At 37.2% G+C, this 26,953-nt stretch overlaps 1 protein-coding gene across 1 annotated transcript; it reads left to right on the top strand.

Moving 5' to 3' along the window:
* The first annotated feature begins 996 nt into the window (after positions 1-996).
* Positions 997-25,419, top strand: NEK5 (NIMA related kinase 5). The gene is made up of 21 exons (XM_018071030.2): positions 997-1,186; positions 2,918-3,014; positions 4,046-4,143; positions 6,070-6,153; positions 6,256-6,326; positions 6,556-6,642; positions 7,683-7,737; positions 10,074-10,274; positions 10,360-10,441; positions 12,024-12,158; positions 15,235-15,436; positions 16,725-16,791; positions 17,128-17,247; positions 18,167-18,250; positions 19,169-19,249; positions 20,094-20,162; positions 20,998-21,121; positions 21,327-21,458; positions 22,502-22,639; positions 24,175-24,289; positions 24,708-25,419. The coding sequence occupies exons 1-21, from the start codon at positions 1,070-1,072 to the stop codon at positions 24,904-24,906; spliced, it is 2,358 nt and encodes a 785-aa protein (XP_017926519.2). The 5' UTR covers positions 997-1,069; the 3' UTR covers positions 24,907-25,419.
* Positions 25,420-26,953: the final 1,534 nt, after the last annotated feature.

Genomic DNA, 26,953 nt, shown 5'->3' with positions numbered 1-26,953 from the left:
CGGCACCCGCGCTGTCTCTGCCCCCCGAGCAGGGCTGTAGACACGCACCCGTGAGTCGGTGTAAAGTCCTGCTGCCACGAAGCTGCCCTCCCGGGCAGCGGGGGGCGGGGGTGTCGCCTGTGGGTGCGGGGCTGAGCCTAGCGGGCAGCGCACCCCTGCCGGGGTGAGAGGCTCATCTGTCCTGAGTGGCCGCGTCTCGCTTGTGACTGGAAACGGGAGCTGGCTTTTACCCAAACGTCGAAATTATAAATGCCCGAAGGTCGCCCTACTTGCACTGCCAGAGTGGTTTTTGGTGACGGCCAGTGATGCAGTCCATGCGGGCTCCCAAGGGAGCCTGTTGCAGAGCTTCCTTGGCCTGCCTGGCAGGCAGTGTCTGGTATCTGAACAAATCTCTCTTGCTAAAACTCAGGTCAAATAGTAAGAACAGTTTTGTAGTGTTTGCTCGTATTTATGTGTGCTTGCTCGTATTTATGTGTGGGAGTATGCTTATGGAACCATGGCAAGGTACCCAGTGACACTGCTGTTCCTGACAGATGTTTGCTAATGTCCAACTGCACTTGGCCATGATCTCCTGCAAAATGCAGTGGCTTTTCACTTCGTTGCTAATATTAGATCACTTTAGTATAAACTAAATCAACATGAAATAGATTAAAGCTATTTTTTCCATTAAAAGAACAATTCCATAATATTGTTAACTTCAAGAGATAATGAGTAACACTTTCCAAAATTATATCTTAATCTTACATAGTAGTGTCTACTGCATTCTCATGTATTAACTTTAGGGTGTACTTTAGGGTGTAGGATTTTCTTTATAAGACACTCATAAACTTGCTGCTTATTGAAAGTTCAGATCTGCAATAATTTGCATAATTCCAGAGGATGATATTTGTAGGGAGAAGCAGCAGCAGTAATGAAAATGTGATAAAACATAGTAAGAAATTATAAAAATGGCAGTCTTAAAAGGTAGTATCTCTTTCAATAGCACCACCTCAGATGTTGCAGCACTGACTACATACAATACTAATTTGGGCATTTTTTATTTTAGCCCCTGTTTTAAGTTGAAGACATCATGGATAATTATGAAATAATTAAAAAAATTGGAGAAGGATCTTTTGGCAAAATATTCTTGGCAAAAGGAAAAATGGATAATGAGCCGTGTGTTATCAAAGAGATCAACTTAACTAAGGTAAAACAAAAAACTGTGATTTATATTTACTGGATTATGCTACTTACATTTAGCTAGGATATGAACTTGGGTTATTTTTTATCTCCTTTGTAGTTCCATCTCAATTATATGGAGCTAAACTTTCCAAAGACTGTAGTCTTAGCTAATTTAGTATTTTACAAGCATAAACAAAATATGTATTTCAATATTCTTTACTTTTTACTGCAGTTTTGTTCTTTTCAAAACTTTACCTACTTGTGTAACACTGACTAATGCAAATTTTATGTTTGTTGATTCAACTACAATGAAAATATTGCCACTGAAATAACAAATGACGATTTTGTGATACATTTCTTTAAGCTTTTTAATTTCCTTTTTTTCCACGTGCTTATTTTCAGACATAAGTAATTCACAACGGTGCCTTTCCAATTCTCATTTGTGTTTATGGCAGTTTGATTCATCTCATCTAATTTTAAATTTCCATTCTGTTGTTGTCAGCATCTGAGCTGCTTGGCTAGACTCCCTTTCCAGGAGAACAAGAGAAATAGGTACTTTGAGGAAGCTGTTGATTATGTGTGTTTTAGACCTCTGTTTAAGAAAGAGCTGCATCTGGCCATAAAACTGCTCTCTCTCTTCCCCTTGACTGCAGAGGCAGCTTAGGGCCACGTGCTCAGGTATCAGAGGAACACTGCTATATCTAGTTCCAGAAAGGCAATTAAAATCCCTGGGGTTTAACAGTCAATTTCAATGAGTGCTTACATGCTTTTGACCAGCCTTTTGTTATTCTAGGCCACATTAGTGAATTTTTAATATATTCAGAATTACAGTAGAAGAATGAAAGAGCTGTATAACTTCCAGATTCAAACCCAGAAAAACTGATATGCTAGTAATGACAGCTAAATGCAAAAACAGTTTCTCTCTGTTCTCTTGACCAATAAACCCCATGCATTTCCAGTCTTAGATTTTGATGTTCACAAAATAGAAAAATGGAAGCTAATGAAATATTACTGTGGATCCCACTTGTTCAAAAATCAGGAGCTGGATACAGATATTTACTACTTTGAAGTCCTAAAGTTTTTTATATGGTAGGATGTGTTTTATTCACTTTATTATTTTTGAATCTTTGAGGATTACATTTCAAAATATTTGCTAAGAATGAGGATAAGTTCCTTTTTATAAATACAAGAAAATATTTTGATGGATAGATACTCAGATAAATTATTTTTTAAGAAGTAGTATTGATGAAAATGTGATCACAATGAACCGAATAGAAGTGTTCATTTAATGTAACAGGGCAAAGAGTTTGCCCAAAATATTGCAAGAACTTGTAACACCACTAAAAGGAAGGCCTTTTTTCCCTTTTTGCTTTATTCTTTCGTGATCCTCCGTAGTAGGAATAGAGAATCATCAAGACCCATGTACTTCAAATACTTAAGGGAAGTTTAACATTAGAGTTTAACTCTACTCGTCAGCTACCTTACCGATAGCATTTGTGTAAAAAGGTTTAAGGTATACATTTGCTTGTTTGTAAGATCTCATAATTTGGTTTGACTTCAGTAATGTTCTAATATGTTTCCAAGCATACACTGCAAATTTATATTTTACGTTATATATAGATCATATTTTATATTTCTGTATCACCTTGGTACACAGTATTTTTGTATTTGTGGGAATAGTTTTATAATGATGTAAAAATTTCTGAAAAGAGTTAAATATATCATTGCTAGCATATAGTTTCTTAATTCTTTGTAGATGCCTGTGAAAGAAAAAGAAGCCTCTCAGAAAGAAGTCATTCTTCTGGCCAAGATGAAGCATGCAAATATTGTAACCTTCTATGCTTCAGTGCAAGGTTTACTTTTAACTCTTGTGTTTTACTTGTGATTAAAGGAGTGGAAGGCAGAAAACCTACTTTATTAATATTGACCAACCTTAGCCCTGTCTCTAAGCCCTTACTTAAAAGTGCTAACAAGCCCCAAGTCCTAGAAGTGGACACTAGGCATCAAATTCAGTCATCAGTTGCCCTCTTCACGTGTGTGAGTGGGTACTGTGGCATGAATCGCAGATCCTGTGGTGCCTGTACTGCATAAGTTGAACTTAAGTCTTGATCTCTTATAGGAGTCCAGAGTTTAATGAAACTTTCTAGGTGTTTCAATAGAAGAGAGCTTTTGAGTACAGCAAGGAATAGACTGATCAAGCAGGACAAAAGGCTAATCAAATAGGCAAGAAATAGAATGATCATTTAATCAGATCAACCTTATGTTCCTCGTATTTTGTTTATCCACATCATATACATATGACATTATATGAATATGATACATACATCCTATATACATATACACATATATACTAATATACATACATATGTATACATATAAATACACACACAGACAAAAACAGGCAAGCACAGAAAAAGACCATTAAATAGAAATGCAAGCTATTAGTAAACCTGAAAATATCTTTCATCATCTGGAATGTAAAAACAACATTGGTTATTTCAAACCTTGTTATAGCACAGTCTTTTCAATGATCCAATATCAAGCTCATGATGCTGTACTAACCTTTTTTGGGAAAAGACCTCAACTATGAAGCATTCTGCTAAGTATTCCTGTAAGGACATCTCTCTTTCTATCAGTAGGGTCTCTTGAGGGTTTTGTCATGTATTTAATATTTTGGTGAATCTTCATTTAAATATATTTTCACGTCTTAGTTTTGCATCAGGTTTCACTTGGAAATATCCATTTTTTTCAGTTTTTCTTTGAAATAGAGTAGGTAGAGTTTAACTACTACCTTTGAGAGAAAGACCACATAAAATAACTATAATTTACTGCTGTGTAATGAATAAATAAAGGAATAAAGGAAAAATCATACTTTTCCTTTCAGAAAAAAGCAAGCTATATATTATGATGGAATACTGTGATGGTGGAGATTTAATGAAGCGGATAAATATGCAGCATGGAGTGCTGTTTGACGAGGACCAGGTGAAAGAAGTTATCGTGAGAGGAAATGACATAATATGTAAAACATGTGGTTTGATTTATCCAGTACTAGCTACTGTTTCTTTTCTGATCTGTTAAAATGATTGAACTTTTAAAGAAACTTTGGTAATTTTAGTAGGAGTGTAAGAGTTTGCTTTTAACACTGCTTTAAGATCTGAAATTAATTCATTAGCAGTATGATGACATTTTTTATCCCCTCTTTCTCCCACTGCTCCTTCCATCATGGATGTAGATTTTATCATATTGGTAGTATACCTATTAAGCCATAAAGACTTTCTTTTAAATACTGTTTTCGAATTAGGGTGTATATATTATATAAAAATTCTAAATTTGTTGATGCTACTGGCCATCAAGGCATATCCTGCTTTATACTGAAGTGCACAGTAAATCTCTCATTTATTTAATTTGGGTCAAATTTCTCTGATGCCATTTAAATTGTTAAACCAGCACAGGGAAACAAGCCCAGATATCTGGCTGCTTTTGAACCATGTTCACGTATATTTGATTTTGTAAATAGGTCAGTATGATAAGTACTGCAATTCACAGAAATAGGATTTCCCCCTATTCCTTATTTATTCCTTTATTTTTTTGCTGACTCTTAGCTTTCTGAAGGAAATTTTCTCTTATGTAAGGAATTAGTGTACTGAACTGTGTGATTATTTAATCATGCATAATCTTTTGCAGGTTCAATGAAATCTTGCTTAGAAACCAGACAGACAGTATCCAACCTGTTAGTGGAAATATACTCTAAAGCATAGAACTGAAGGAAAACAAAAAGTATTGTGACTTTTCTTTTTGCATTAGTAGGAAAAGAGGAACTCCTTAGTGTAGAATTCAGTTGAAAGTGAATTATAGGTTCAGTAATAATTTTAAGATCCTATTGGGAGTCATACTAGAGAGAACATGAAAGAAAATAGAGGACAAACCCAGAGATCATGAAAACACGAAAGACCCAACACACACAAATCCTTTGACAATGACACAGAATAACACATATTGAAAGAAAGGAAAAGGAAATACAGACAAAAGAATGGATTATAGAAACTAAAGATACAACTGCCAATCAAGAAAAGAAAGCAAATTACCCAATTTAATGTAACATTATTAAAATATCTTTATATTTTCAAAGGTATGCCTAAGAAAGTCTAATTTGTGGCACCATCCCTATTCAGGAAATCATCTACTTAATATGAAGCATTAATAAATAGAAGATTATTGCTTGAATCAAAGCCTTTCACATCCATGAATTTTCCTAAACAGAGATACATAAAAGCACATTGTCCTTTTATTTCTGGATTAAGTACAAAGGCCGTTATTCAAGAAAACACGTATATTTGAAGCTAAGTATGTGTTTAAAAGCTGTACTGGGTCAAGGATAAAGGAAAAACCTGTGTGCTCACTTATGCAAGTTTCTTCATAGCTCCCTTCTCTCACCGCATTTTAGACCATCACCTTTTTTTTCTCCTGGACTACATTTAGTAGTACTACAAGTATTATAATTGGGTGGTATGATTTCCATCACTGAGGATTGACACTTTCCAATTCTGTCTTAGTTGTTATTTGAAATCCCTCATTTCTAAATAAAGGTCTAGTATTCTTACTGTCCTTCGGCATGATTTTTCAGCCATCGTTCAAGTACATATTCTGTCACAGTCAGTGAAAACTGGATGGGGATAAGGAAAGTGGAGCAGGTATCTAACCATTTAGTTTTGTAATAGAACTAATTGGAAAGGGAAAGTCTATGGCATTAATTTTAAAAATACTTTTTTTACTATTTTACATTGCATGTGGTTTACATATTTTAGATTTTGTTGTAGTCTTTATTTTATATATTTTAGTAAAATACCTCATTGGACATTAGAGTCACACAAATTCATAGGTATCTGTTTCCTTTAACTTTCCCTGCAGATTCTCAGTTGGTTTGTGCAGATCTCCTTGGGTCTGAAGCATATTCATGACAAGAAGATTTTACACAGAGATGTTAAAGCACAGGTAATAAAACTGGTACTGGAGAGGGGGTTATTTTGTCCCGTGAAAAATGTGCTTAAAAAACCGTGTTTCATTTTCACACACCAGTTTTGTTTTTATTTGCAGAACATTTTTCTTAGCAATAATGGAAAGGTAGCAAAGCTTGGGGACTTTGGCATAGCAAGACAGTTGAACAGGTAAGCACCATTTTTAATTAGTCTGTGACCTGCACCAAACAGGACTATTTGTGAATGTTCAAAATGCAACCTGAATGTGCAAATGGGATGTTCCTTTATTCAACTATTTGGAGAGCAGAAATAATGTACCCCGCAGGCTTTTAACCTGGGACAGAGAAGTCTCTAGTTAAATTTCTTGTAAACGTTTTCATTGTGTAAGTGCTCCTTTTTGTTCATTATGTTTCATTAGTACTATGGAGTTTGCCCATACATGTGTAGGGACCCCCTATTACCTGTCACCTGAGATCTGTGAAAATCGACCATATAACAACAAAACGTAAGTCTCTGTCTTTCCTTCATATGCTTGTTCATGAGGGTGTGTAGGCATGAAAGAACTCATTTTAGTAATACCATGGTTTAAATCAGTATTTGTGCAGGGCACTAGGAATTTCACGTGTCACCTGTTGTGAAGTTTTATATTATTTGTGTACAATAATTAGGTGCATCATTGTAGATAACAGCTATGTTATACTATACAATGTCAGTAGTATTTTGACTCACAATGTCCAGAATGTCATCATGACTCTGCCATGATTAATCTACAGGCTTAACATAATTATATTTTTTGTTTTTATAAAATTACTTGTACTTCTAACTCTCTTTTAATACTTCTTGTTAGTAGTGGTGGTAAATGTAAAACAGATTTCTTTTCCCCTTAGCTTTATCTGCTTCTCCATCAAATACTAAATTTCTCTTGTTTCCAACATGTGATTACCAATGAATCTTTCCAGTTCCAAGTTTATGAATTTTTGATACACTTATTTATCATTTATAAGAATACACTACAATGAAAGGTGCTAGGTTGCCTATTTTGGAAATTTGCAGCAGCTACCTCCAGAAAATACATATAGGTCTGAGAATTGCAAAGGCTCACTCAGGCTTAACACAAAATACCAGATGAGAAGCACTATGAAGTGAGGAGCTGAGTGGGCTAGACCCCCTTCTGTGTGGGGGATGTGATGAAGACCAAATGCTCCAGAGCCCAGACTAACATCTCAGCTCTGGCGTGGTATTCACACAAGTGTACTTACTCCCTTGTTGTCTCCTATTAAGTCAGCTTTGTCCTTCATGCTGCTAGAAATATTAAGCAGACGTTCTTTTGTCATGTTCTTTTTCCAATTACAATTATAATACCTAGTTAGGTGTCATAGAAACATTGGTGCCACAACTAAAAAGAAATTTCTAGCTGTTCTTTTCCATGCATCTTGAGAAAAAAATACAATAATAATAAATTTGATAGTTGAGAAGAGGTACTGATTTCATGAATGAAAATATTATAGACTTTTCACTGAAACTTTAATTACTTTTTATTCACAGAGATATTTGGTCTCTTGGCTGTGTGCTTTATGAGCTATGTGCACTAAAGCATCCTGTAAGTACTGTATGATCAGATCATTATCATATTATTTAAAAATATAGTGGACAGCTTGGAAAAACTGTAGTAATAATAGTATTGATAGTCAACTAATAGAAGTATTTTCAGCTTATTTATTGATCTGTAAAAAATGACTGCCAGTGTTTATTTTTTCATATTGTGTCTGTTTTGTGCATAATAAAATGTATTATGCTGTAATCCTGTAACTTACGTATATGCATGTGTGTACAAACTTTGAACATATATTTACTCTTTAAGAAGTACTAAACCTTTTCAAAAGGCAGATGAACAGTGGAAAGAATTAAAGCCAGACTTCAAGGTTAGGCTTAGCCATATAATTTTACTCATTTATATTTGAAAATATCAATCTATACTTACTAAAGAATTTGAAACTCACATTTCTCCAGAAAACAGTCTGAGTCCTCAGAAGTATTTTCCTAAAGGTTTTGTGTTGTCCTCACCCTGATCTAAGCCTCAGACAATCCTCAGATTGTGAGTATTATGTGAAGAAGAGAACACAGCAGAAACTAATCTTGGCAATTCTTGATGAGAAAAAGCATCAGTTTCCTGGCCCCATCGGAAGTTGATCTTTTGCTGAGCTTGGATTTGGGAAAAGGTAGAGCAGCACTGATAGGGAGAGCAGTTGTGCTGAGCTAAGAGCAAGGGAGATACTGCTAAGGAGAATTTCAGATTTCACAAAGTGAGAAAACATTAATGTTACTTCGTATAAATATTAGGTGTTTTATTCTGTATTGCTGCCCACTTTTTCAGTGTGAAGGCAGGGACTCAATGCAGATGTAGACGGGAAATGCAAGTGAAGCTAAGGCAATTTTTAGTCACACCACCTTCAAAATAGCCACGTAAATAAAATGGTAATTTTAGGAAGAATTTGCTTTCAAAATTATTTTTGCCTGTCTAAGCCCCTAGAAATTGTATTGATGCTGGCCTTTTAAGAGATCTAGTGAACTGAGGGGACTTAAATTGGCAACAGTTGTTAAAAAATTAGGATTGTGTCTTTGTTCCTGAGAAGCTGTTGTGTGAAGTTTTGAAGGTGAACAGTGTGAAGACAATATGTAGGCAGGTCTCTGTGAACAACTTTTGGCAAAATAAATTGTTTCATTCTGGAAAAATTGCTTCTGTGTTACTGTATGATGGCAGAGTACAAATAAAACTCTTCCGGGTACAAAAGCTAATGGATATTTTAAGTTGTGTGTCAGACAGGATGGAATAATACACGGACTCCTGACTTGATGGGCAGAAATTAGCTTTATTCTTCCATGACCAGGGTTTTTATATCATTCACTTTTAGCTGGGAATGGTTAAGCAAACCAAGACAGCACAGCTGCAAGCCACACATCCATCACTCTCACAGGCCGGCCCTATCACATACAGACACACCACACACACAAAACCTGGAGCTCTAGGTAACTCCTTTTTACACTCACATATGGCAAGAATGCAAACAGAATAACTGAGCTTGTTTCTGGGCAGTAAATCACAGCCTAAAGAAAACAAAACAAGATCATCTTAGACTTTTGTCAGGCCTTTTGCTTCTTGTTTCTCATGATGGCTGCTACAGTTGTGCAGCTGAAACAGGGAGAACATTACCACAAAATACAATCAAAGTGGTTATATTAATTTTCTACAGTGAACTGTGGTTAGTAAGAAAGAATTTGTGAAAGGATTGCATAGCACAGGAGTTCTCCCCCTCTACTCCACTCTTGTTAGACCCCACCTGGAGTACTGCATCCAGCTCTGGAACCCCCAACATAAGGAGGATGTGGACCTTTTGGAATGAGTCCAGAGGAGACCCACGAGTATGATCAGAAGGCTGGGACATCTTTCCTATGAAGACAGACTGAGAGAGTTGAGGCTGTTTAGCCTGGAGAAGAGAAGGCTCTGGGGAGACTTAGAGCAGCCTTCCAGTACCTAAAGGAGGTGGGAAGGGACTTTTTACAAGGCCATTTACTGACAGGACAAGGGCAAATGGCTTTAAAGAGAAAGAGGGTAAATTTAGATATTAGGAAGAAATTCTTTACTGTGAGGGTGGTGAGACACTGGAACAGGTCGCTTAGAGAAGTTGTGGGTGCCTCATCCCCGGAAGTGTTCAAGGCCAGGCTGGATGGGACTTGGAGCAAGCTGGTCTAGTGGAAGGTGTCCCTGCCCATGGCAGGGATTGGAACTAGACAATCTGTGAGGTACCTTCCAACCCAAACCATTCTATGATTCTCTGATTGTGTCAGCAAGTACCTTTTTTCAAGTTGGAGTGTCTAGTTCATCATCGCCAATCAGCAGTACTTACTGTCCTCTTTTTATTGTTTTCATTGTTTAAGTTTGAAGGCAATAGTTTGCACGAGCTGGTGCTGAAGATTTGCAGAGGACGTTTTCACCCAGTGTCTCCCAACTATTCCTATGATCTGAGGATATTAATTTCCCAGTTGTTTAAAATATCGCCAAGAGATCGACCATCCATCAATTCTATCCTAAGGAAGCCCTTCTTGCAGAAACTTGTTCTCAAGTATTTGCCCCCTGAGGTAAGTGCAAATACTGCTGCTTGCTGAGAGAAAATATGTATCAAAGTATTATAAACAGTTCTATCAGACACCTTTTTTCTGATAGATGACACAGGAAGAACTCAGTCACACAGTGATACAGAAGAAAAGACCTTCAGTGCCACAATCTGGAGCCAGGCGGATACAAGGTAATGACAATAACACTGTTCTACAGTAACATTTGTTAGTTATGATACAAGTGGTGGCTGTAACTTTCTCCAGCAATCTTTATTGCACATTTGGTTAGAAGGTTTTCACACAAAGTTAAAAATAAATAGAGGAGAGAAATGCAACAGCAGAACCGTTCACCCGGACAGTGCATTGCTCTCCTGTTCAAGAAAAGACAGCTCTTTTCGGGAGAAGACCAGCTCATCAGCAACATTCAGCTAGAAAAGCTGCCATAGAAAACAGTCTTAGTTCTTTTAAGAACAGAATTTACAAAACTGAGAGCCTTTGGTCTTAGATGCAGTTTAGGTCCATCACATGAAAAACAACCTTACTTAATTTTGCCAAGCTATGTGAAAAAAAAACAACAAACCAGTCTTGCAAAACATGCTGCATGGTATTTTACAAAATAATAAAAATGTATCTTTATAAAGTATTATTAATTATATTAAATTGCGAGAGACAATGAACTATATTGGATTTAGTATTCATTGATAGAACAGATTATGTATTCCCTTTCTTAGAAAACACGAATGAGACTAAATGGTAAGTCTGTATGAACTGTTGAAGATGTACCATGCTTCTGGTAGTGTAACATTTTCCTAAATTCTATATTCTTTGGTATATCACAATTATTCCTTCAATTTATCTTTAGAAGTATTAAGGCGTTTTAAACAAATTTGTGAAAATAAACCTATGTACTTAACTATGCTATGGGCTTTTTTTTCCTCCCCAGAAAATGTTCTTCAGTAGTGTAGGAACCTATGCTGTTTTGGAAATTACTTTCAATGAAATTTAGCTGCCTGCAGGACCAATGCAATTTGGACAGAAATACCTGAACACCTAAATAACTTAAGCATTTAAAAAAATATCTATAGTCATATGCTCATACTTCTTATATATTTTATCTCTGAGACATGATCCTCTCACAGTCAATACTCAGGAAAGATTTTAAACTCACTTAGAAACTACTTAATCCTAGAAAGGACACCACTTTTCATTATTGCAGCTAAGATACTTGCAAAATACTGACTGACCAAAGAGGAATGGTATGTACTTGTATTCTCCTACACAGGGAACTCATGATGTAGATTTTTCACTTTTCAGCCCTTTTCAAACTTCACAAGTACTACAACATTACCTAGTGATTTTTGGGGTACCGAGGGCTAGGTTTAGGAAGGGAATGCCTAAGAAGGTAGACCTAACCTCCAATGAAAACTGAACCTATGAATCAGATCTCCTGTTTTCGTTCTTGGTACTAGCATGAAATCAGCACTGTAGCTCACAGAGGTCTCCCTTTTATTCAGTGCGCTTTGCAAAACTAATCAGTAAGATCCACTTTATGTGAATGTCAATCATGTTTTCAAAAGCATGTCATTCTAAGAAAGAAAAGCAGAACGCCTAGGAGGTGTGAAGTGTGGTGATGATGATGAAAGGATGTAAGGAGTGTTTGTTGGCCCAACCTGTCACTGTTAGGCGTAGACACCTTGCTATGGTTTAAAACCACATGATCATTAATCATGTAGAGAGCACAGAATGTAACTTTAATCTCTTACTGTTAAAAAGCATATAAACTTCAAAAAACAAGAGTTCAGGACCAAGTCTCTCTGGAATCTGGAATGGTGATGCATGTCAAGAAACAAGAATTATTTAGAAGAAATGAATGGAAACCCCCTTCAAGAAGGCAACAGCTCATTTTTCAGGTACTGTGCCTCCACATTCCTATAATATATAATCATCTTCAGAAGGCAAATGCCTGCTCTTAGCCTTTAAATGGCTTCATTAAAATGTATTAAATTTAGCTCAGTGCCTACTCTAAGTCAGTAGAGACAGTTCATTGCTCCTAAAGCCTCAAAAGAGGTGTTTTTGAAAGCCTAAGTAGGAAACACTGAATATAGGCTGCTTTGGTATGGTCCTTTGTAACAAAAGGAGTTGGACGTGCTTTGCATTTATGTGTGCACAAAGGCAAGTAATATCTGTGATTGCATTTTTTTTGTAGAAGCAAATACACTGATCCTATTCCTTCCATCCTTCTGAGAGCCCATGCTTGGGCAAAACCACTAGCGCTCACTGCACTTGTCTCAGATACTTATTACTGACAGCCTTCTCCCAAATCCAAGCCCCACTTTTTCCCAACCACTTGTGTCTCTCGCTTGTTTTCCACCTCCTTCTTCCCGCAGGCAGGATATCAGCTGTATGCTTTGTCCAGCCTCTTACTTGGAATCACTTCACACTCTTATATTTATCTTCAAGAGCATGTAGTACTGCCTTGGATGATGGTGAACATAAGCAAAGCACTTTTAGGATCTGGGAGCTCCCAGATCTGCACGTTGTAGTTACGGTAGCTGAACTGACAATAGGGAACATAGAGTTCCCAGGATTGTGTCCATCACACAATCACTTACTCTACCTATGGATAATACTGGCCCTGTGCAGAATATAGGATTTAGTTTTCCTCATAGTTACATTTGTGCATATCCAACGCGAATCCAGAGATGGATTAAGTTAGAAAGGTTAAGTTTCCTTTCACTGTGCACTGCTGTCATCAAAGGCAGAATTTCGTTCACAGTGTTTTGACCTGCACTGGGAATGTCCCCACATTCTTTCGACATCCACATGAAGCAAAAAGTTTGAGGATTGCAGGGCTACTTGCATAGTGTCATACCTTTGAATGCATTGCTTCAGGATTCACAGAATCACAGAATAGTTGAGATTGGAAAGGACTTCTGGACATCACCTTGTCTGTACCCCTGCTCAAGCAGGGTCATCCAGATCTAGTTGTACAGGACCACATCCAGACAGCTTTGGAATTTCAACAAAGATGGAGATTCCACAACCTCTCTGGGCAACTTGTGCCAGTGCTCAGTCATTCCTCACAATGAAGAAGTGTTTTCTGAATGTTCAGAGGGAACCTCCTGTGCTGCAGTTTGTGCCCATTGCCTCTGTTTCTGTCTCTGGGTACCAGTGGAAAGACCTTGGCTCCATCCTCTTTGCACCCTCCCTTCAGGTATCTATAAACTTTGGTAAGATCTCACCTGAACCTTCTCCAGGCTTAAGAGTCCAAGCCTTTCAGCCTTTCCTCACAGGAGAAATACTCCAGTCCCTTAATCATCTTTGTGACCCTCCATTGGACTTAATATGTCCCTGTCTCTCTTTTACCAAAAAGCTCAGAATTAGACACAGCACTCCAGGTGTGGTCTCTCCAGTGCTGAGTAGAAGGGAGAGATCACCTCCCTTGACCTGCTGGGAATACTTTGTCTAATACAAGCCAGGATATCATTCACCTTCTTTGTAGCAGGGGCACATTGTTAGCTTGTGGTCCACTTGGTGTCCACCAGGCCCCCCAGAATCTTTTCTGTCAAGCTGCTTTGGTGTTATAAGCAAACTTGCTGAAGGTGCACTCTGCCCCAATACCCCCATAATCCAAACTGATAGTGAATATGTTGGATGGGATTGGACCCACCTCTGGGATGTACTGCTGATTACTGGCCTTCAACTGGGCTGCATACCTTGATCACCACTCTCCTGACATGGGCATTCAGCTGGTTTTCAATAAGTTTCACTGCCTACCCATCTAGACCATACTTCATCAGCTTCTCTATGAGGACCTTATGCAGACAGTGTCAAAAGCTTCCCTGAAGGCAATTGCCTCTAGGAAATATCCACTGCTCTCCCCTTGGCTATCAAGCCAGTCATTTGACTGTAGAATGTTACTGAGTTGGTCAAGCATGACTTCCTGGTGTCTGCTTCACTAGTCACAGTTTTTGATAGTCTGACATTCATTTAGATGGCCTGATTTGTTCTCCCTATTTCTTGGGATTGCCATACTTCTGGATACCATACTGTAAAACTTCTTTCACTGAGGAACACAATAAACACTTTTTGAGGTTACCTCTTCCTTGGCGACTTTATTGACAGTTGAAAATTTTCTTCTTATACAGATATGAATTTATATTTTACTGTAATCTGGAGTAGACTATAGGTACGTAAGCCTATTCTCAGTGTTTCTAAGAAGGAAAACAGGAAGGAATAGATACTTAGATGGAACAGATACTTAGATGCTTTTACATTTATGTAAGAAAGTAGGCAAAATTCAGCATTTTTCTCATGTACTATATAGTCTCCCACCATGGAAAAAATGGTGGATGTCTGACCACACTTATATCGTGCAGTGGTCTTCTCTCCATTATCCTTATAAGAAATGGAAATGAGAGTCTTGTGGCAAAGGAGAAATACAGGGATGTTTCATCACAGTAAGGACTTAGAGAAATGAAAGCCAAACTCCCGCAGGCACATAATCAGAGAGATGTGAAATGAAGTAGCACAGTGCTCCTCTGAAAGCAGCAATCAATGCATATACTGCCCAAAACTACATTCCAGGTTTCCCTGGCTACCACATGTCAAAAAGAGACTCTCTTGGAAATAATTCAGCACTTTAGGCTTCAGAACAATGAACTGACTCTAGGACAATGATACTACAGAGTATACAGAGTACAAAGCCCCATGCTGATTGATTTGCACAATGATTTGGGCTGCTGCGTAATGGGAGGAGCTGATGGAACAGGGAAAAAGGAAAAGACAATGGTAAGATTACATAAACTCTTAGGAGTCAGGAAGTTTCTGGGTTATATGTGAAAGGATTTGGAAAACTTACACTAACTGTGCTGTAGACAGCCTATATTACCATGCAGTTCAGGCTGGGGAGGACAGGAATTGAATTCAAACTTGTACTGTTACAAATGAAAACAGGTAAATTAACATAATTTACTGTATTTTAAACCGCAGACCTCCAGATTTAATATGGCAGAAAGGCCAGAAAGTATCAGAGTATGTGGCCATTATGGTCATTACTATGAGAAGCTTGACAACTTACAGAGGAAAGCTAATGCACATGATGACCTTTCTCATATCAGCCAAAGAGTTGAAGAATACTGTAAACTGAAAAGACAAGCTGCACCTCCACCGCCACCCCCCGACTGGTAATTTTCACTCCATTTATAAGTGGTGAACTGTCATGCATATTCTGACCTGTCAGCCTTCCTGAGTAGGTAACACTGGACATAGCTCATTTAGTAGACTTCCTTCTCTGCTTCGTCTTTGATTTTTCTTTTTTGCCTAAGTTGTTACGCAACAATACAATTCCTGTTCCTGTTTGTCCAGAAATTCCTTCTGAATGTCTTGTCCTGGTGTTTGACATTTCATTGTCAAAATGTGTCCCGAATCTCAGCCCAGTCTTTTATTGGGCAAGAAGCAACACACAGGATTTTTGTAGAATTTCTGATCCGATCAAGCATAAACACTGTCATTCCTCACACCAGGATCAAAACCATATAAAGATTAAAAGTTCTGCACTGGAGGGAACAGGAGTGAGAGGCAGGCCATGAAAATTATTATTTCTTTTTTCCTGCAGAGCTTATATTTCTGTTTCAGATATAAAGACCCTTTCTCCAGCAGATTGTTTACTTCAAAGTCTTTCTCTTACAAAGTAGAGATATGACCTTTTCATTACTTAGGAGATTGCCTGTCCATTCTGTGACTGGCCATTTTAGGTGTGGATGAGCTTTGAAAACCTTGAGGAGGGACTTTTAATACAGCCTACTTCCAAAGCTTTCCTTTAAGGTTGACTGGATCATTAACTTTCATTCAGTGTCAACAGTGTTTAGAATGTTTTAGTTAGGGATCATCAGTTTTAGAACATCTTTTCTGACCTGAGTTTCTGGTGCCTTATTTAAGGACAAAGTCAATTCAGTTTGGCTCCCTGAGGCACAAGAAAATTTAAATTGAAAACAGAGAACTAACAAGTGACTGATGATTATATCAAAAAAACAAAGTAAAAGTTTAGAAACTACACAAATACAGTTAGACTGATAGAATTAGGCACAGGGGAGAAGACAATAAAAGGGTGGCTGAATATACAACCTCCATTCTGACAATTTTCACTCATTTTGGGGATCAGGGAAATCAGTTTTATTTTCATTAACACTTTGATATGCCATTTAACAAATAAAAGGTGGTGAAGGACTTTGCTGCACTCTTCAGAAGGCTAATATAACTGAAGTAATAGGGAAGGGGCATGCCTGAAGAGTATATGTTTCATTTTACTGTTGCGCCATATTTACATGTATTTTATCCATATTTATATATTCATGCAGTACAAAGAGAGCTCTTTTTGTCATATGTGATAGAACATACAGAGAATTACTTGTGCAGAAGATAGCAGAGTCTGTGAAATAAAATTTGTATATGAACATCACTTTCTTCTCTCAGGACTGCAGAATTTCTTCAAAGGCGTTTTGAAGCTCAACAGTACAAGATTAAAGTGGAAAAACAGCTGGTAAGTAAATACTGAATCACAGAATAAAATCTGTAAAAGGAAGTGAATGAAAATCCAAAGATGAACTGATGTCTTTCTAATATCAAACTAACTGACAGGTAGAAGGTTTTGCTCTAGCAAATTCCCTGCTCTGCTCTGCAATGCTCATCTTGAGGTTTTATTTTCTAATACGAAACTGTAACAATGTAAAATTCTACTGTAACTTTTTCCTCTAAAAATGTACACTTGCCTTACTGTGTTCTTCAGTGGAACAGGGAGAGTGCACTGAGGGAGCACTGAAGGAGAGGATTCTAAATGACAGTTCCTTTTATCTGGGATTTATCTGTACATCCACAGGGGCTGCGACCATCTTCTGCTGACCCATGTTATGACCAAATACAGCAGCAGAAGATAAAGGAAGAGGATCTGAAAAACCATCAGCAGGACATATCTAGAAAGAATGAAATGAAAGAACAGGTAAATGTCATATCTTCCTTAGCTGCTTAAAGCTGTCTTCTTACACTCCTTAATAGTAGTAATCTTTGCATATTAATTTATTCTTTTTCATGATTCTCTTTTCCATCCTTGATTCTTTTCCCATCTTTTTATAGAGAAACAACATACTTTTGTAGTTTTGCTTTTGGGCGACAGAGAAAACAAACTGACACTTCTTTCTTATGTGAGCATATGTAAATAAATTTAATCTTTCTGTCTTTGATTTATTAAAAAATGTCAGAATAAATATTAATATATTAACTTTTACATAACATACTCATCATTTACACATTCTCCAGACACTGTTGCTGTTTAGTTCCACAAAGTCTGTACTAAATATGAAAAAAAAATATTTTACAGATTTGTCCATTTGTAATGTAGGCAAACTGGGATAGACTCTCATATAAACAATAATAGAGGTGTCCTTAACAGAAAAATTATATTTTGGCCAAATTTGAAGTTTTTGCTTTAAAGCATAGGAATGTTGAAGGTACTTCAAGAAAAGATTACCAGAGTTTGTTTTGTTATGGGTAGCAAATTGCCATACAACAAATATTAGATAATTTTCTGTCTTCATAATTTCTAGTCCTCTATATTTGGATTGCAACCTTCGCATCTGTACTCAGACAGTCCTTGGGTTATTCTTAGCTGGTTTAGACAAAATTCTATAGGAAAGCATGAAAGAGTCCGGAAAGCTTAAAGGATAAGTCTGGAAGTGTTTTAACCCCAAAATGTCCTCTAACAGAAAGTATCAAGCATTCTTTAAAATTGTTAATAAAGGGCACACTGATCCCTTTCTTTTCTTGTATATACACAATTTCATAGAATATTTTGTTTAGCTACTGTTATCTTTATATGTATTTGTAATACATATGTATTCTGCTGTACTGTTCTTTAATAGGAGTACCTGAAACAGCTGCAGAAAATTCGTGAAGAATACCACAGCCATATAAAAGAATTCAGATTTAGAGCCCGAAAACTCCAGGTAACAAAGCTCAAACATACAGGCAGTCATATTTACTTTTTTTCTTTTTTATGCTAGAACACATTAGCCAGTGACAGACATTACTACCTTATTGCAGCTGGAACTTCAGCCAAACCTGCCAAAGGATCCTCTTCAGTGATCCTGGATCTGACTTTTACTAAAATGAATTTACACCACTTGATGAGATGAAGTGGGCAGCTAGAGTCATGTTAGGGGAGAAATTATATTCCAAGAGATTTAAGGGGAAATGCATGATAATGAAAAAGAAACATTAGATTTTGGACCTGCTCGATGTCACCTTATTTTCTGGGCTTTCCATCTACTGGAGAAACTGCGTAGATTTTTTATAAAGTAAGATCTGTTGTGGTTTTGCCTGAGGTTGAAGACATATGCTAATCACCGCAGAGCGCTGAAGGAGCTGTATACTATTATTTACTTTGCTTTTGTCTGACTGTCCTAACAGAAGACATAAGAATATTGAAAGGAGTCATTAAATGTATTTAAGATGTTACAAGAAAACAAGATACTATGAAACATGACTATACTTTCTATAGGCATAGGTTTCCACTAAAATATTGATTTTCATAACTTCCAAAGTCTTCCAGAATGAAATGACCCTGAGTCATTTTGCATGTGATCATAAAAAAAAAAAAAAATGTATTATTTATTTCTTGACACAGTACTGTATCTTTCAAACATAGGTTTTTGAAAAATCAGAGGTTTGCACTTTATGCAAGATTTTCTGTTTTTCTTTTTGCCAGATAAGTCAGAATTGGCAATGAATGGAATATTCTTACAGATATATATACAAGCAGATTAATGACTATATTCGTTACTTAAATAAGTCTCTTTTTTACAGGGTATACACATATTCTTGTTACAAAGAGTGTATTTTAAGCTGGGGTTTTTTTCTTTCAGGACATGGAAGAAAACTTTGAGCAAGTCCGAGTCCAGGATAAGCAAGACCAAGAAATCCTAGAAAAAAAACATAACAGAAAGGTATCCATCCTTACTGTTATTCCTTTTTCCATTTTCTTCTTATGTCTGTGCATTTCAAATTATTGTATTATTATAGTAGCTCTGGAAATCAAGTTATCTGAGAGTCAATTGAGAACGCTGGTCTACAGTTTGTTAAAAGTTTATATGAGAAGACAGAATCACTAAGAAAATAAATGAGCTTTTCTGACCATTTGAGGGAGACTCTCTTTAGATATTCCTATGTAGTAATCAATCCCTACCTACTCCTTTTTATATCAAAGTGTATTAGTAGTGCATGGGAACTCATGTTTATTTAAAGTTTAAGCGAAGTCAAGTCAGGCTGCTAATTTTTAAACATTTTGTTATAAAACATTGTTCTCTGTAGTGCTTTTTAAATTATAGAAGGAGAAAGAAAAGAATTGAGTGGAAATGCACATAAGATATCAGGAAGGTTTCTGACCATAAGATCATTGTGAAGTGAACTAAAGGTCTTTTGTGAAATATTGCATGGAAGCAGTACAGTACTCAACTTCCTACAGCTGGTTGAGAACCAGCTGTAGGAACCACGTCTGTGTAATGCAAGGATGTGAATGAAATTATCATCAAAGACACTCTTCCTTCAAATCAAAACTGGACGCAATCATTTCAAAATATCACTAAAATAAAATAATCTATATTTAAGAAGTCTATTTTCGACCAATTTGTTCAACTTTGATCTTGTTAAATAGAAGGAAAATATTATTGAATAAATGTTATTTTCAATAGAAGAATAATTTTCAAATTTGTAGTTCCATATAAACTGTGTACCTTTAATTAAATGTTTTTATTCCATAAACTAAATTAATGGCATGTGAATTTTCTTTAGGGAGGAGTAAAGTTTGAAATTAATTTAGATGTTTGTGTTCCTGAAGAAGACAGCATTCAAGAAGCAGAGGTACACTGTAATTATATTCAAAGAATTTACATTAGTTACTGAAACCATGGCAGCTCTATAATCTAAGATTAGTTTCCATTACCATCATCCTCTACCTTTGCTATCATTATAACAGTATATATATAAGCATATATAGAAACTTCCTATTGAGTATTTGTTGACGTGTTGCATATATCTGAACTTCTTCAAGAGGATAATTGCTTAGAAGAAGATTGGGTGATATCTGGGTCAATCATGGTAAAAGATGAAGGATTGCAGGTATTTATATTTCATAAATTGAGCTTGAGAGGAAGAAATTATCTCAAAATTGAGCTAGTCTGCAAATGCTGAATTTGGTTTGTAAGTTGTTTTGGAACATTTCTGTTTCTTTTCACTAGTATTGTATCACAAAGCAAGAATAACATTGATATGAACCATCTGTTACTTATAAAAAGTAGGAGAGAGACTACAGACAACATTTATGTGATTTCATTTATTAGAATGACATTTGTGGCTGATCATGTAATAGCTACCTATTAATTTTGTATTAGTATATTAAATTTTTAAAAATATTTCTAATGGTAACTTAGAAAATATATGATATTTCTAGTATCTATATTTTTAATTTATAAAGCACTATTTTGTCATTCTGTTTTTTCACATCTCTGCCGAGCCCCATACAGCCCTCTGATACTCAAATCACAAGGTGACTTTTGAGTTCTGCTGCTTCACTTTTTGTTACACAATTTTCCTGTGCATATATGAGGTTGTTTGGCAAACACAGTAAAATGAGGAGTGATTAGTTATTGTACCATATTTGTGTTGTGGTTCCAGAGTAACCTATTGCTTTTTGCAGATACTAGATAAACTCAGTGAGACTTCAAGTTTTGTGGATGGTGAGAATCTTAAGGAGAAATTGGTGGAAGTTCATGAAAATCATATGGACAGAGCTTTGGAAGAGCTATCTGGATACCCAACAGGTATTTCTTGGGGAAATGCAATGCTGAGTATTAATACTCAAATGTAATGAAAATTACGTAGGAGTTAGGTAAATTCAGTAACTCCAGGCTATAGCAAGTTTATCTGATGAGCTCTCTCTTTATGTCACATACTATTATAATCACATTGAAATCTACTTAAAAAAAAAATGAAATAACTTTGCCTCCTCTTTTTCTTACCCTTAAGAGTCTAATGACATAGATGATACAAAAAAACCCAGGAAACATTGGCAAGCTGGAGCCCCTCAGACACTACTGAATTTTTTAGCTGGTGCTGATGTCACATCTCTATGTCCTACTATGGCTGAAGATGAACTTGGTAAGAAAGTTTTGGCTTTCAGTGAAAGTAGTGAGCTTCTAAAATTCAGCCAGATTGAACTCATCCATACCTGAATGTTCACATGATCTGGCATGCTTTTAGTTGCAGGACTTCATAATAACAGAGGTTATTGTACATGTTAAGCCACAGAATACAGTCATCATTTCCCCCTCTATCATTGTAATCATGCTGTGTTGCTTTTACATATTAAGGGTGCATTTTATGAATTACTCTGTGGCCTGGGTAACAACTGCTAAAAATGCCAGTCTATGCAACTAATCAACACTACTTTCTCGGGCCTTGAGCTGATGACACACAAGAACTAGGGCAGTGAGTTGTGAACTCATAACCCATAGTTTGGTAGAGTCCTGTTTTCCCTCTGCACACAGCAGTGGTACTACCCAGGCACAAGTGCAGGCTCGCCCAGGGGTGGCTGCAGTGACACTCCGTTTCAGAAGAGGCTAATTGCTAAGCTTCTTACGGTACCAGTGCATATATTCACAGGCAGACCATTATCTCCAGTGACTGGTTGCTGCAAACAAGGAGCATTTCTAGCCTTCCAGCATGATCCAGACTCCCCAGGTACATAAAAAATAACCTGAAGAGTTTGCATGCACAGTGAAGACAAAGCAGAATATTATGAACACACCACCTTTTGTTCATTCTGCCTTAGATGAAAGATCACAGGGCACAAAAGAAACAAGAACTTCTTTGAAGCTTTTTCGGCCCCCAGAAGCCAATAAGTTTCAGAGCAAGGACTGCTCAATGAAACTGCACTTGTCTATTCTAGGCTTAATAAACAATTACTTAAGCATTAAAACTGGTGTTAGACATTGTCCAAACTATTTTTTCTCTACAATATCAATCAGATCAAGAACGTATAAAAAATTCAGCAATTTTTTTTTATAAGGAAAAAAATATATAGGTTCCAGGATTAAAAAAAGGAAGAAATCCGTGTCAAGACTAGAAAGTCTGTATCTGACAAAAGACAGTGCCAAGCTACAGTCATGCTTTAGTGACCTGAGAACCTTTCTGTTCTTCAGCTGACCATGCTATTCTGCCTGAAGACGTCCCAGAAAGCAGGAAGCAGTGGAAACAAACACCACCAGAGACTCTCCTGAACATCTTAGCAGAAGCAGAGCTGTCTAATGATTCCTTTATGTGTCTTGAAGAAGAAATAGGTAGGATGTTTTTTTACTGTAAATTCTGCATGTCCATCTTTAGTGTATTATTTCTTCTATGATTGGCAGGCGGTCTGTGATGAGAACTAACAACTTCAAACAGTTGGCAAACTAGAAAAACATGGGCAGAGCCTATGCTCTGTCCTGAAACATTAAAAGACCTCTTTCACAATGTTGCTGTTTTCAATAACAGGGAATAGGGCAAGCCCTACTTATTGTCTCTTACTTTCATGTGTAATTCTTTTGTTTGCTTGGGCAGTCAGAGGTAAGTTGGCAGGTACCTGGATCTAGCCCTTGCAACTGTTGAGGTTGAAGAACCCTGTAAAAAGCATTTATACAAACACATGTGTTTCTGTAAATTGTAGTATATGGTGACTTAAATGACAGCGGTGACTTACTTTACAACATAGTCCATGCTGATACAGCTGACACTGAAATGGATTCAAACTCACTTATACTGCAGTGCACTTTTCTAAAGTAACAGACTGTTTTAAAAATTACATTTACTTTTCATCAAAGTTCTTGGCTAAAAATCCAGAGTATTTTCCTCAGAAAGATGCTGTATATGTAACTGGAGATTGTGGGCTTATGCACAGTTGCCAATCTACTGAATGTATAATTGGATGACAGGACTTCTGAGCAAGCAAACTGTACATCCCAAGTTTCAACAACTTTAATGTATTGTCAGAAGTATCTGTCATTTGCAACTGTGCAGTCAGCCCTTTCCTGCTAATTATAGCTCACAAACCTTTTATCTCATAGCACAACAAGGTCTTTTAAAACTACCCCATCTCGGGGGCAAAACTAGCTAATTGTGCTAGCTAAATCCCTCTCCTAAGAATAGCTTTATTGCTTACACATTAAAAAAAAATCCCTGCCAAAATAAAAGTCAAACCACTTTTCACTGTTAACAGTTGACAGGGTTAAAGAAGAGTAAGTCACATGGGTATTCTAATTGCTGTTGTTCTTATCTATTACATTTATTAAAAAATGGCACTCTCTCAATACCCAGTTCTGCCCTTTCACTCAAGCTGACATTGTGAAGCACGGTGTTACCCAAACAGACAGATTTCTGTTGGATCACAGGCAGAATTTTAGTCTTTATACTAAAGTAACAACTCTTAGCATTGTTCTCACACCTTTAGGTTAGGTTTGCCCTTCAGTCTTTGGAAGGAAGCATTTTTAGGTAACCATAGCTACATCCAAGTAGTAATTTTCAGACTTTGGCAAACACTAGTCCCCTAAGTTTTCCACTGAAAATAGAGATCCCTATATTGGGAACTTAAACCTAATAACATCAGATTGCCTTTCTTAACTTTAATAGTCCCTTGCTTATGGTCTACAAACACACTAGGTTCCATGAACCAGAAGTTACAAACCACTGACTAAAACATGATCAACAGAAGTGTGGTATTTACACTGTTGTGACTTGAACAACAACAAAACAATTCAAGCATTTACTAATTTGCTATTACTTTCCACACTTTTACAGTTTTCTATTACACAACTGAAGGAAAGTTTCTCTTCCTTTCCAGAAGGGAAATTAACTCTGTTGCCTCCAAAAGAAAACAAGAAAGATGATTCAGAAACATACTCTGCTGTTGCTGTTGATGAAGGCAGATTTGAGCCAAGATCGGATGATGAAGACACGTAAGTCAAGCAGATCAGAAGAAAAATCCACACAACTGAACAGTTTTCATGAAATGGCAGCTTGCATTGCCTAAAGCTTTTTTTTTTGTGTTATTTTAAATTCATAAATGAAAAAGCTTACTTACAGAGTCTGCTAATTTAACTTTTAATTCTGTAATTAATTATGCCACAGCCAATGCTGTCATTAAAAATTACATTATGCAAAAAGATTAGTTATTAATGGCTTTGCAGCTCCTTTCTTTTGCTTTATAAATACAGGTAAATAATCTCACAAGGAGAAAAGAAACAGTTAATATTATATGTGTTGCATGTATATTCTTTATAAAGTGTTTTTAAAAAATCTAAAAGACCTTGAAAGGAGAAAGGTTTGTAACAAAGTTATATTTACTTAATATAATTATTTTGTTTTACTTTGCAGAAATTTTGAAGATTCTGAAGATGAACTCAGACATGAGCTAGAGGAATCTCTGGAAAAATTGGCAGCTTCTCCAGCAGAGAGAACCACGGAGTCTCCCATCTTTGCAATAAATAAAGGTCAAACAGATGAAGAAAAGATGAGTTTACCTCACAAACTACTTGGAAAATCTGATGATGATTTAGAAAATAATCATGGCTAATTTAGTGTTCACACACATCACGAGAAAGGCAAGCAGGAAGCAAGAGCTACTTAGAACATCAGCAGGGTTACTGTCGCAAAATTTTAACTTGCTTGAAATTTCAGCCACATCAGTGACAAAATTTAAGGATAGCTGACATTAAATGCCAACTAAATCAACTGCTTTTCAACAGTGTTAAACGCTCAAATAAAATGAATAGAAGGCTGTTATTTTGTTTAAAAGCAAAAAAAAAAAAATCAGGCTGCTTTTCAGATGTCTGAATGTTGAAAAATCCTCATCCAGACTGAAATGCACTTTCATCTATTATTCTAAACTACCTGGACATCTCTGACAACTCTTGCTTGAGCAAATTTCTGATTGCATACTCTGTTTAACCATTTTTGTATCATGTAAGAAGTCTCCTAGTTTGTATATTTTACTTCCCTAGCTCAATCAACTCCTAGTTTTAAGAATCTCTTCCATCTTTTCATAATCTCTTTGTACTGCCAGTACAGTTTTGTAATTCATAGTTTCATTTACAAAGTACTGACCCAACATAGTATCATCAACTGCTCAGCAGTTTAATATAGTAGCAGTAAAAGGGTTTATTAGCACCATGAAAATTGTGCATTCCCCAATTCCTAATAAAACATGGGATGTAAGTTCTTCCAAGCATATGTTTTCATATTAAAAGTTTCATATAATCCAGGTGAATCTTAAATAGAGGAAAAACTACATTCTAAAGTTTGATAGTTCAACTGTTAAACGAGCACTGCCAAGTCCACCACTAAACTATGTCCCTAAGTGCCACATACACACATCTTTTAAATACCTCCAGGCACTGTGATCCCATTATTTCCCAGGGCAGTCTGTTCCAATGCTTGACAACCCTTTCTGTGTTGAAATTTTTCCTAGCATCCAATCGAAACCTCCACTGGTACAAGTAGGGATCGTTTCCTCCTGTCCTGTCTCTTGTTACTTGGGAGAAGAGGCCAATGCCCACTTTGCTACAGGTAGTTGTAGAGTGTAATAAGGTACCCCTGGGCTGCCTTTTCTCCAGGATAAACAGCCCCAGATCCCTCAGCTGCTCCTCATAAGACTTGTGCTCCAGACCCTTCAGAAGTCCATTGCCCTACTCTGGACATGCTCAGCACCTTCTCTTTCTTGAAGTGAAGGGCCCAGAACTGGACATAGAATTCGAGGTGTGGCCTCACAATTGACAAGTACAGGACAATCACTGCTCTGGTCCTGCTGGCCACACTATTTCTGATACAAGCCAGGATGCCGTTGGCTTTCTTGGCCACCTGGGCACACAGAATCACAGAATGAACCAAGTTGGAAAAGACATCTGAGATCATTAAGTCCCACCCATGATCCCACACCACCCTGTCAACTAGACCATGGCAGCACTGCTGACTCATGTTCAAGTGGTCGTCAACCAGCACCCCAAGGTGCTTTTCTGCTGGGCCACTTTTCAGCCACTCTTCCCTCAGCCTGTAGCACTGCATAGGGTTGTTGTGACCCAAGTGCCGGGTCACAGCACTTGCCTTGTTGAACAGTTGGCCTCAGCCCATCAATCTGGCCTGTCCAGATCCCTCTGCAGAGCCTTCCTGCCCTCCAGCAGATCAACACTCCTACCCAACTCAGTGTCCTCTGCAAACTGATGGAAGGTGCACTCGATCCCCTCGTCCAAATCATCAATAAAGATATTAAATGGGACTGGCCCCAGTACTGAGCTCTGGGGACCCCAGTGGTGACCAGACACCAGCTGGATTTAACTCTGTTCACCACCACTCTCTGGGCCCAGCCACCCAGACAGGTTTTTACCCAGCCCTTCCAAGCCCTGGGCTGCCAGCTTCTCCAAGAGAATACTGGAGAAATGCTTTACTAAAGCCCAGGTAGACAAAATCTACAGTCTTTCCCTCATCCACTGACTGGATCACCTTCTTGTAGAAGATCAGGTTGGTCAAGCAAGACCTACCTTTCACAAACCCATGCTGGCTGGGCTTCATCCCCCAGTTTTCCTGTACATGACAGGTGATGATACTCAGGATGACCTGATCCATGA

Source organism: Manacus vitellinus, unplaced genomic scaffold, assembly GCF_001715985.3.
Source record: "Manacus vitellinus isolate BGI_N305 unplaced genomic scaffold, ASM171598v3 scaffold_2_pilon, whole genome shotgun sequence".
In the NCBI taxonomy this organism is placed as follows: Eukaryota; Metazoa; Chordata; class Aves; order Passeriformes; family Pipridae; genus Manacus; species Manacus vitellinus.
This window is presented reverse-complemented; position numbering and strand designations above follow the sequence as displayed.